This window comes from Orbicella franksi, chromosome 12 (genome assembly GCF_964199315.1).
Source record: "Orbicella franksi chromosome 12, jaOrbFran1.1, whole genome shotgun sequence".
Taxonomy (NCBI): domain Eukaryota; kingdom Metazoa; phylum Cnidaria; class Anthozoa; order Scleractinia; family Merulinidae; genus Orbicella; species Orbicella franksi.
The window spans coordinates 14095026-14106623 of NC_138156.1; the positions used below are offsets into that span (position 1 = coordinate 14095026).

At 38.5% G+C, this 11598-nt stretch overlaps 1 protein-coding gene across 1 annotated transcript; it reads right to left on the reverse strand.

Moving 5' to 3' along the window:
• Positions 1 to 7885: 7885 nt before the first annotated feature.
• Positions 7886 to 11179, reverse strand: LOC145462513 (uncharacterized). The gene is made up of 3 exons (XM_081446039.1): positions 9010 to 11179; positions 8749 to 8903; positions 7886 to 8474 (listed from the first exon to the last, which is right to left on the reverse strand). Exons 1-3 carry the CDS (start codon positions 9076 to 9078, stop codon positions 8315 to 8317), a joined length of 384 nt encoding a protein of 127 aa, XP_081302165.1. The 5' UTR covers positions 9079 to 11179; the 3' UTR covers positions 7886 to 8314.
• Between the last annotated feature and the right edge of the window lie 419 nt (positions 11180 to 11598).

Here is an 11598-nt window from a genome sequence, read left to right on the forward strand (position 1 = left end):
ATTGAAATGAGCGACTTCTTCGCAAAAAGTAAAAAAATCCGTAGTTGTCTTTCAAATGTAAATGGGCCCCGTTTTGATTGGAAAAACTAGCTAAGTACAGTTCATAGAGGGCAAATGATTGAAATGAGGGACTTTTTAACACAAAGTAAAAAATCCGTACGGTACTTGTCTTTCAAATGAAAATGGGCCCCGTTTTCACGGGGAGCACTAGCTAAGTACAGCTTATATAGGGCGATTGATTGAAATGTGACTCACACAAAGTAAAAAATCCGTAATTATCTTTCATGGGGAAGCGTTAGCTAAGTAGATTGTGCAGCAAGCGAATGATTGAAATGAGAGACTCTTTCACAAAAAGTACAAAAACCGTAATTGTCTTTCCAATGTAAATGGGCCCCGTTTTGATGGGAAAAACAAGCTAAGTACAGTTTAGAGAGGGCGAATGATTGAAACGAGAAACTTTTTCACACAAAGTAAAAGATCAGAAATTGTCTCAGTTTCAAATGTAATGTGGGTGAGCATGAGCTAAGTACAGTAGCTGGAAGGCACGCAAGATATAAATGAGAGAATTTTCACATAAAACTTCTGTTGGCGGGAATTACTCAATACCGAGTTTGTATGGGTGTTCAAACAGGGTTTTGTGATGGCGGTAGTAACTAGAGCTGTCCGCTTACGAGAGTGTCCACTTTCAAAAGATAATGAATGGCAACAGAATACATTTGGTAGAAAAAAACTATGATGTCCGATCAACTCTTAGAAACCGGCATCGCCAATATCTCACACTCCTATATGTCAGACGCCCCGATATGTCAGATGCCCCTATATGTCATGTGCCCCTATATGTCAGACACCCCTATATGTCAGACGCCCCTATCTGTCACATGCCCCTATTTGTCAGATGCCCCTATATGTCAGATGCCCCTATATGTTATGTGCCCCTATTTGTCAGATGCCCCTATATGTTAGACGCCCGTATATGTCAGATGCCCCTATTTGTTAGATCCCCCTATATGTCAGAAGACCCCATTTGCCAGATGCCCCTATATGTCAGATGCCCCTATATGTCATGTGCCCTTATATGTCAGATGCCCCTATATGTCAGATGCCCCTATATGTCAGATGCCCCTATATGTCAGATGCCCCTATTTGTCAGATGCACCTATTTGTAAGACGCCTCTATATGTCAGATGCCCCTATATGTCAGATGCCCCTATATGTCAGACGCCCCTATTTGTCAAACGCCCCTATATGTCAGATGCCCCTATATGTCATGTGCCCCTATATGTCAGACGCCCCTATATGTCAGACGCCCCTATCTGTCACACGCCCCTATTTGTCAGATGCCCCTATATGTCAGATGCCCCTATGTCATGTGCCCCTATTAGTCAGATGCCCCTATATGCTAGACGCCCGTATATGTCAGATGCCCCTATTTGTTAGATCCCCCTATATGTCAGAAGACCCTATTTGCCAGATGCCCCTATATGTCAGATGCCCCTATATGTCATGTGCCCCTATATGTCATGTGCCCCTATATGTCATGTGCCCCTATATATCAGATGCCCCTATTTGTCAGATGCACCTATTTGTAAGATGCCCCTATATGTCAGATGCCCCTATATGTCAGATGCCCCTATTTGTCAAACGTCCCTATTTGTCAGATGCCCCTATATGTCAGATGCCCCTATATGTCATGTGCCCCTATTTGTCAGATGCCCCTATATGTCAGACGCCCCTATATGTCAGATGACTCTACTTGTCAGATGCCCCTATATGTCAGATGCCCCTATATGTCATGTGCCCCTATATGTCAGATGCTCCTATTTGTAAGACGCCCCTATTTGTCAGACGCCCCTATATGTCAGATGCCCCTATATGTCAGACGCCCCTATTTGTCAGATGCCCCTATATGTCAGATGCCCCTATATGTCATGTGCCCCTATATGTCAGATGCCCCTATTTGTCATGTACCCCTATATGTCAGGTGCGTGAAGTATACAAGAGAAATGCAGAAACATTAATATATGCTGTTTGTCGTAAATGGGAATTATTAATATCTCCAATCTTACCTCTCTAAATACATGTACGTAAAACAAAACTTGAGAGCCAGGCATAAGAGACGGTTAATTTATATCTGTTTACACTTCAACCACGCGTATTTTGATGGCAGTTGAGCGTGACACAGAGTTACGATCGCGTTTGTAGAAAAATATATAACTATCTCAAGTTATTTAGCCTTTTTAGAAGTTAGAGCATTAGGAAAAGTGCTTAATTGTAAATGCTCCTTTTTTCAATACAGATAATCAGTAGCCTAGATAGCGAAAATAAGCTCCAGATTATTTCCGGCCGCCATATTGGTTGACCACGAAAGTATTCCAACACGGCGTTTCCATACTGTGAGCTCCGTAATTTCGTGCGAAACAGTTATACAAATGTCTTAAGTCTGGGAAAACGCAAAGACCTAACACTAAGAAAAATAATGATCTTCTTTATCTATTTCTTGACTTTATCCACTGGTACTGTATTGGTGTTGTATTTATTTTTTTATTGCGTGACATTTAAAATGATCAGTATTGTATTTTTCCCGTCATAGATACGATGCAGATTCCTTCACAATAACGGCTGCGAAAGAGACTACGAGATAAATTAATCAATTTTGAAAACATGAAGCATTTATGAATTCACCAAAACCTAACAGCCCAGATCCGCGCGTGGCTTAAGTTATTTGGATCAATTCTGTAACAATTTGAGAAACAGATCGCCCCATTCAAATTAAAGTTTACTGAACTTGAGTGGCAATACGTGTAGGAGACTTCAGCCATTTATAGATCTCTTAAGAATTACGAAATCCTGAAAAATGCTCCACATTATTCATACTGAGACTTGAATTTGTGGATCTAGTGAATCTAGATTTCTTGACACCTCCATTCTTCGAACCTCAGCTCAGCAAACCGATTTATTATTAGTCTTTTCCTTCCTCTAATAGTCGCTACTGACTAGAAGTCAAAAGCTGTCATTTTAACACAAACCATTTATTGGTAGTGTGACACATTAACCATGCAGAGGTAATGATAAACTTTTGGTATTTTGATATAGCGCCCCTATATGTCAGACGCCCCTATATGTCAGACGCCCCTATTTGTCAGGTAGCGTTACCAACCCTAGTGGCCGCATTAGAGCTCTGTCAACTAATATCTTAAGCATTGTGTTAAAGTACCTTGTGTGCCTGCCTGGTGGTTGAGAGGCATCATAAAGCCTCGATAAATCCGTAAGTCGTCAGCACGTTTTAAAGAATCAAAATGTGTTCTGAAACTTCGAAGGTAGCTGATATACCGTAATCGTGTTATCGGCGTTCGAAGTCAGATCGAGCCAGGCAGCAAAGTCCAAGAGCAGTTCTTGCCCAAGAAAAATACCCTCTCGTGAGTTGTGGCCCATTTGCCAAGCGTTGCTAGTGTCAAAGTTTGGAAAGCGAGAACTGGTTTTAGAGTGATAAAATTTGTCTTGTATCGACCGCCATGTTTTCCCGCGCACGAGGTGCAAAGACCCTCCCCGGCATGCATTGCGATCACGTTCTGCTCGCGTTTCTCGAACTGGTAACTAGATTGTTTCGGCTTTTTTCATTTAAGGGGGTCTTATACTCTCAGATATAAATTTTTCTCCAGAAAACCATTTTTTTGGAACATGGAGATTCAACATCCCTGTCCATTTGTAAATCGTATTTTGAAACGATTTTCCTCTAATTACTCCTGAATTTACGTGTAAATTAAGAAATTTGAACACTTCTAGCTATATTTCAACATAGCAACACCCATAGCAACCATTGTTTACAGTCTAAAAGTACTCACAAAATGGATTCAATTCAATACATTTTAATGATACTTTACACAAACGCTTTAAAAATGTGTAGTTATGAGAATTTTGCATCATGGTCCTGAACATTATTTCTTCTACCATCTTATACGCTCCTTATACTTGGATAACATTTCTATGACTGGTGTGTATTCGGGTGTTCAATGAAACATTTATGTAAAACCTTTAAATATACCCCTCCCCCTGCCCCTAACCTCCCCCGCCTAGTTCACAGGGCTAATTTGGGCTCTCGGAGACCGAAGTAAAACTTTAAAACCTTATTTCTCAAAATGACCAAATAGACGGATCATCAATATCTCGCACACGATATCTCCACTGGATTTTAACCGAATGTTGTCAAATTTTCAACATTGATGAAGGTCACAATTATCTAGGTCTTAAACCTCCAAAATTTGCAATTTATGAAATTTTTCCTGTTATTTAGTTAATATAGTTAATATTAGTTAATATTAATACACTTTTTCAACATTTCACGAGAAAAACCCCCTCAAAACACTGTTTTCTGAGGTTTGTCTCCTGGACAACTTGCTTATGGACAGGATGAACTTAATTCCATACTTCTCGAACCATTCATTATTACGTTATCGTGTTTATAATGAACACCACTTTTTAACACTAAGGAGCTAGTTATTCATTAACTATCGTGGCACGTGAGCTGGAAAAGCTCATTTTTGAAGTCAGAGTGCAAAGTCCTTTAACGTGATACCAAAACTGTTCCACAGAGTTGTTTTGCAAAAAAAAAAAAATTTAGGTATAAGACCACCTTAAAGGTAATAATGGCCAACAAGTAGCGATCGATTGTAACATAGATCTGTGATCCAGGTTGCGTTGATTTTATTTCATATCGGCATGATTTGTAGTGTTTTGAACTTCTGGGATCAGCGGACATGCAGATGTATGGAGACCCGTACGTTGCGCAGAAGGGTTAATTTGTTAATCTATTGGGCGGTGCGTGACATAAAGCTACGATCGCGTTTGTCGAAAAATATGTATTTGTCTCGTGAGTTTTAGCCATTTAAGACGTTGCTGTATTTGGAAAAGTGCTTATTTGATGTTTATTTGTTGAGTGCAGATAATCATTGTCCCAGATAACCAAAGTAAGTTCCAGCTGTTAACACTATTTTCCGGCCGCCATATTTTACCTATTTAAACCTGAAATCAACATTTTTGAGCTTATACGTTGCGTGAAATTAACATTTTTCTGTTTTCTAAGTGCAACCAACATCCTTTCCGTCACGCGTTACATGAAATCAACATTTTTACCTATTTAGACCTGAAATTAACAATTTTTAGCTTATAAGTTGCGTGAAATTAACACTTTGCTGTTTTCTAAGTGAAATCAACATCCTTGCCGTCACGCGTTAACGTGAAATCAGCATTTTTACCTATTTAGACCTGAGATCAACAATTTTTAGCTTATAAGTTGCGTGAAATTAACATTTTGCTGTTTTCTAAGTGAAATCAACATCCTTGCCGTCACGCGTTAACGTGAAATCAGCATTTTTACCTATTTAGACCTGAGATCAACAATTTTTAGCTTATAAGTTGCATGAAATTAACATTTTGCTGTTTTCTATGAGAAATCAACATCCTTGCCGTCACGCGTTAACGTGAAATCAGCATTTTTACCTATTTAGACCTGAGATCAACAATTTTTAGCTTATAAGTTGCGTGAAATTAACATTTTGCTGTTTTCTAAGTGAAATCAACATCCTTGCCGTCACGCGTTAACGTGAAATCAGCATTTTTACCTATTTAGACCTGAAATCAACATTTTTGAGTTTATACGCTGCGTAAAATTAACATTTTGCTGTTTTCTATGTGAAATCAACATCCCTACCGTCACGGGTTAACATGAAATCAACATTTAAACCGTTTTTGACGTAAAATCGACATTTTTGAGCTTTTACGTTGCGTAAAATTGACATTTTGCTGCTTTCTAAGAGAAATCAACATCCTTGCCGTCGCGCGTTAACAGGAGTCAACATTTTAAGCACTTTTGACCTGAAATCAACAAATTTGAGCTTATATAAGTTGCGTGAAATTGACATTTTGCTGGTTTCTAAGTAAAATCAAAGTCCTTGCGGTCGCGGCGGGCCGATCCTTTGTTATAATAAACCGAGGCGAGACTTCGACTTATAACAAAGGCTTGGCTTGGCTATTATAACAAAGGATCGGCTCTGTTTATCATAACAAAGGCCCGGCTTCGTTTATTTGAAGGACTCGGCGGGAAAAGGGCGTCAGGTATTTTAATCAAAGGTGAACTTTGTCGAAAACGCTCCAAATTTCGCATGCAGCTTCGTTCAGGTATGTTAAGCAATGTCCCGTAGTTTTCGCGCTAAAGTTCGCTTCGTTCTCGAGATATTGCGTATGCAATAAACCACTCGGTTTTTCCAACCTGTGTGCCTTTTTGCATACGTTATTTCTCGAGAACGAAAAGCAACCCAGCGAAAAACACTTCAGAGCAATGTTTGTCAGGTGAAACGAAGCCCACATGCCAAAATTCAGCTAGTTTTAAGCACTTTCAAAAATGGCCGAAAAATCTAGGGGACGTTCTTGCACGCGGCCTTTCAATTGTCTAGAGAATATCATGTTTTCTCTAATGGGAAAACAACCTGCCCAAGCGAAAAAGGTCTAATATTAAATTCTGACACATGGAATTTTGTTAGCACTTGTTTTTTAGAGAGGAGATGATGTAAAACAAGCTGTCAACTAGATAAATAACTATTTTTCTTTTCAGTATCAAGAAATTCAATTAAAAAAAACGTTTTTTGAAGTTCAAGGAAATCACCTTAATTACACCACTTCAGTATACTGTTTAACACTTCAGTTTTCCAAGACAAAAGCTCGAGGAAAATTTTGAGCTTCAAGTAACAGATAATGTCTGCAGATAAATATCCAAGCATATTTTCACAGTCAAATGGGGACTTTTTTGTTTATTATCCTTAAATATTTTTCCCAACACGCAAATTTTGAAAATTGGGAAATATCATTGTGATTTTCCCGAGTTTTAGCTGGGACATGTTCAGTCTCATGTTGTATTTAGACCAATCACCTGCCAGCAAAAATATATATATTATATGTATGTCAGTTTTATTAAGCTTTGTTTGACCTACTACTCAGAGTTAAGAATTGCAATATTTTGAATAAAAAAGCTAACAGTATTTTGAATAAAACCAAGAGATTTAAGCCAGCCATACTGTTAAATGTCATAAGTCTATGATATCTTAGTATAAATCTACTAGCATTCTATCATGAATGCCATTCTCTGATTGGCTACGCTACTCACTATCTATTCTGTGATAAATAGTGAGTAGCGTAGCAGCATGCTCTTGTTAACAAAATGATGGCTGTTTCTTGGCATTTTCGAAGTGTCAGTGAAGAGGATTTAGCTAAAGTTTTGAATGACTAGTGGATTTATACTAAAACAATTAGATTGTTCGCTCTGAATTTCTATGTGTGATAGTTGACTTGGGCTGCACCCTCATCAGCTATCGCGCGATAGAAATCTCGAACTCATAATCTAATTGCTTAATAGAGTTTTTTTTCTATATTACTAGTTCAAATTAGAAAAGTATGAACACACAATCAAATTATTTGTTATTGCGTCACTAGCTAAAACCAATCAGATGTGACATGAATGAACTTGAAGCCCTAATGATAGTTATCTCTGACTTGATGTGCCAAGAACAGTAGCACCAGAATGGCACAAATATAGCATGTCATGATGATATGGCACCATAAGTTTACCTAACCCTAAGAAAAAATACAAGAATTGTAAAGATTTTGGCTTAGAATCTCAATAAATTCCAAAATCTCTCATAAACAGTTGTTCAAGTTTTTTTTTTTTTTTTGGTGAAACACCCTTCGAAGACCTGGTGTCCATTGAAATGTCAAGTCACGCGACCAAACAATTGACACACCAAAATTATCTGTGATAAATTTTAGGAAAAGTCACAAGTTTGATCTGACAGCTTCAATGTTGTCTAAGTTATAAAAATGTGAAATCAGCCCCCCCACCCCACCCCAGGCTAAATAGGGTTAAGAAAAATGCCTGAGTGGTTAAACATTGTCTCACAGCAATAGCACCCCTCTTAAGTAAAACTTATGGGCTACATTGATCTTAGAGACAGAATGTTGTCATTACCTTGTAGTTTTTCCTCCAACAGAAATTGGTCGTACAGTGAAGAAATTTCAAAATAACGTGGGCCAGTGTAACTTTATTTGGCAATGACATTTTGACATGAAATACCAAATTACGGTAGCCATCGCTAAATTTAAGTGGAAAAAAAATCCTTATACATGGATAAATCTGGAGTATTGAAATCACAAATTCCACAGTAAAGTGCTCAACTATTAATGCATAAAACTGACGCCTGCTTCTGCGACATCTGGAAGGTCACCTGGTCAAAGTCATGACCAATATATACACTACAGATGCGGGAACTCATTCTCCTATCCTTATATTACAGCAGTGTTCACAACATTCTGCATGTTGCACAAACTGATGGAAAGCAAAATTCAGCTCCTGAAGCTGTCTGTCTACTTCCTCAATTTGTTCCTGCAGTCTTTTATTTGCCAGCTCCAGACTTTGAAAACGTTCCCTCCTGAAAAGAAAAGTAAGGAGATATGAGATTTTACAAACCTTATCGGCGTGTTCATTTCAATAACAGAAAGTGTAACCTTGGCCTCGAAGGTCTAGTTTACTCAGTCCCTGGAACATTTAAATTTTTTGTCATAAAAAATAGCTCCGCAACTCCCTTAAAAATATATCTTTTCTCTGGAGAAACAATTTCTCCAGAGAATCTCAATAAGTCAACTGTAACGTCTTTTGTGATCCAATTGAATTTTTTATGCTAGTTTATCTGTTAGCAAAGTCACCTTCTTTTCCTGTATTTTCGACTGCTTTCCACATTTCGAGCTCTTCTTTTCCCGTCCGTCTTGTATAGTCTTCCTTCGTTCAACGGCGTCTTTGTTGTAGACCACGTCACTAGGGGAAGGGGTGACTGGTTGCTTGAAGTTGAGCTGGTGGCAACCTGTCGGCCATTACCCAGATCAAAATGGTTACTGACCGTTACCGTGTCTTCGTAGACTTGCCATCACAAATACACAAGTTAAATAACCAAACCTAATTTAAAATACCTCTTGTTGCTCAGCAATTTTAAGGCGGACTGCCGGGTCTGTGAAAATCGTGAAATTCATGGCTAGCATTAAGCTAACGCGTATGCTTTGTGCTAACTGGAAGTATTACTAGCACGACTGCCAGTACTAGAAGTGAAGTATGACGAAGACTGGAGTTTCAGAGCGGAAAACGTAATAAGCATGCGCGAGTTTTGGCTGCGCGCCCATTCTCGTCCCCAGTGCTACTCGGAGGCACTCGGGGGACGAGAATTCCATGTGGCCATTCCATGTAAGACCTCAACCTCCCCCCAACCTTAAACCCCACTAGTCAACGGAATTACTCCAAAAAGTTTACAGATGATGGAAGGACATCGTTAGCATATCATTTACATCATCAGTACCACAACTTTACTTAAACCCTTTAGTATAAATCTACTAACGTTCTATCACGAATGCCGTTCTCTGATTGGCTACGCTACTCTCTAGTCTCTATCTATTTAAGCAATGGTGTATTTCTGTTGAGGAACTATCGGCTGATAGTTGCTCCGCGGAAATTTGATGTTCTTGAAACAAATATGCTAGTTTTAAGAGCAGCTTCGCCTAAATATCAACTTGACTTGGAAATAGCGAAAAAATCGAATTTCTTCAAACTCGCCCAGAATGAAGCCCTACGGGCACTAGTTACAAAAATATCGTTTTAAGTTCGATAAATCAAAAATTTTTTTTTCCCTCAATTTTTTCGTTTCGATACCCCAAATCGGCCAAAATCCATCGAAAATGAGCGGCATATTCAGAGGCTCGTAAACTCAAAAGTAAAAATCTTCATTACAAACTGATTGCACGTCGTATTTGTACTTCCTTTCTTGTCTATTTACAGCTAAATAGATCGTGATTTGATTAGAACTTAAATGTTTGACGAATGTTTTTAAGTTAACGACCCAACACAGCTTTACAAGAGGTCTACATTTAGCCTATTTTCAAATGCTAAAAAGGCGTTCTGGTACACGGCATTTTCCAAAACGACTAGTTTGGTCTGAAAGAGCATTGTTTCTTCTTCAAATTAGTGAAATAAAATTTTTGGGTAAATAAAATCGCGAGCGCTGAGATAGCGAACTAAATGCAGCACTTCTTCCTGAAAGCGTGACCTTTGACCCGAGCGTAACGAAACCGATTTCTGCAAGAAAACCCGGAAGAAAAGCAAACGCTTCTTTATTTTGAAACAATTTCTGGTGATATCTCTCCGAAACCATGATTGCAAGAAACTATTTCCAGATATGAAATCTTACAGGGTCAAAGAAGGAGCTAAAGGGCACATTTTGACACAATAACTTTGTTTGCTGAGAATTGAATTGCAGTCAATTCCAGTGAAATTTGCAAACTTGACGTATGTTAGCCGATACTTACCTGAATATTTATATTAATAGAAGAGTCGTCTTCTTGGATTAACCTTCAAAAGAAGCTGGATCCAGATTTGGAAACCTCTAAAAGAAGAAATGTTTAATGTTCCGTGACCTGCTCGCTGCTATAAATTAGCTTAAATTCCATGCACATGCCGACCGCTTGTCTGTCGTAAAACTCACTTAACTCCTCTGACAGTTTCCATGGATAACCCCAAAATAAACAATCCCCAAAAATGTAAAGTGAAATTGGCTGTCTTCATCAACAGTTAGAAGCTAGAGTCAAGTTCCATTACCTTTTAAAAGTGCTTGATTCTACTTTGTTCACTCAGTAGTTACTGTCACGTTCGAATACTCCGTAGTATCGGTCACGCCAAAACACTGCACACCGTGCAGACTGAGTAAGTTTCCCATACAAAGTCTTGTACGCGTTTGTCTTTTGAATCAAAAGTCAAATACTGCGCTTGTGCAGCCTGTGGATAAATGACAAACTTTCATATATATTTAACACTATTTTGTAACTAGACCCAAAAAAAGAAGTCGCAATGAAAAGCCCAAACAAGTGTCTGCAGTCTGCACGGTCTGCACTGTTTTGGCGTGACCGATTCGCGGCATTCGAACCTGAGAGTAGTGAACAAAGTCGACGCAAACAAATAAAATCAAGCACTTTTTAAAGGTAATGGAACTTGACTCTAGCTTCTAACTGTTCATGAAGACAGCCAATTTCACTTAACATTTTTGGGGATTGTTTATTTTGGGGTTGCCCGTGGAAACGGCAGGTTTCTTTCACAGGTCACAGGTCACAGGTCACAATCAAAACACTCAGTAAATTTCGCGATGTAACAATTACTGAGATTCCCGAGAGGTTTGTCGATGTTTCCATGCAACAAACCCTAACTAAAAATGTTTTACTCTATAATGTTAATGAAAAAATTTCTAGGGGTGGTATATGTACGAAATGGGTTGAAATATAGCTTTCAAACATGTAGTGTTAATATATTTTATCGTAATAAGATAATTCATTATGATAGCAAATTGAACTGTTTTATTTCTATACATTTTTTTAAATCTTTACAACGAGTATGTACTAAACAGAAACAAGAGGGTCCCCTATACCTACTCTGAAAACAATTTCACGCATAAGTAATCGGCCTTGTCACGCATCACAAAAAATTCGAAAGCAGCTTCACGTTAACAGAAACAATCACTTTTC

What these genes read in the sequence shown, in the direction of transcription:
- LOC145462513 (XM_081446039.1), bottom strand. Translation starts at nt 9,078, where the DNA reads ATGCTAGCCATGAATTTCACGATTTTCACAGACCCGGCAGTCCGCCTT. An exon ending in AAATTGCTGAGCAACAAGAG is followed by an intron (nt 8,904 to 9,009) that starts GTATTTTAAATT and finishes AATGGCCGACAG; the next exon opens with GTTGCCACCAGCTCAACTTC. An exon ending in CGAAAATACAGGAAAAGAAG is followed by an intron (nt 8,475 to 8,748) that starts GTGACTTTGCTA and finishes TTTTCTTTTCAG; the next exon opens with GAGGGAACGTTTTCAAAGTC.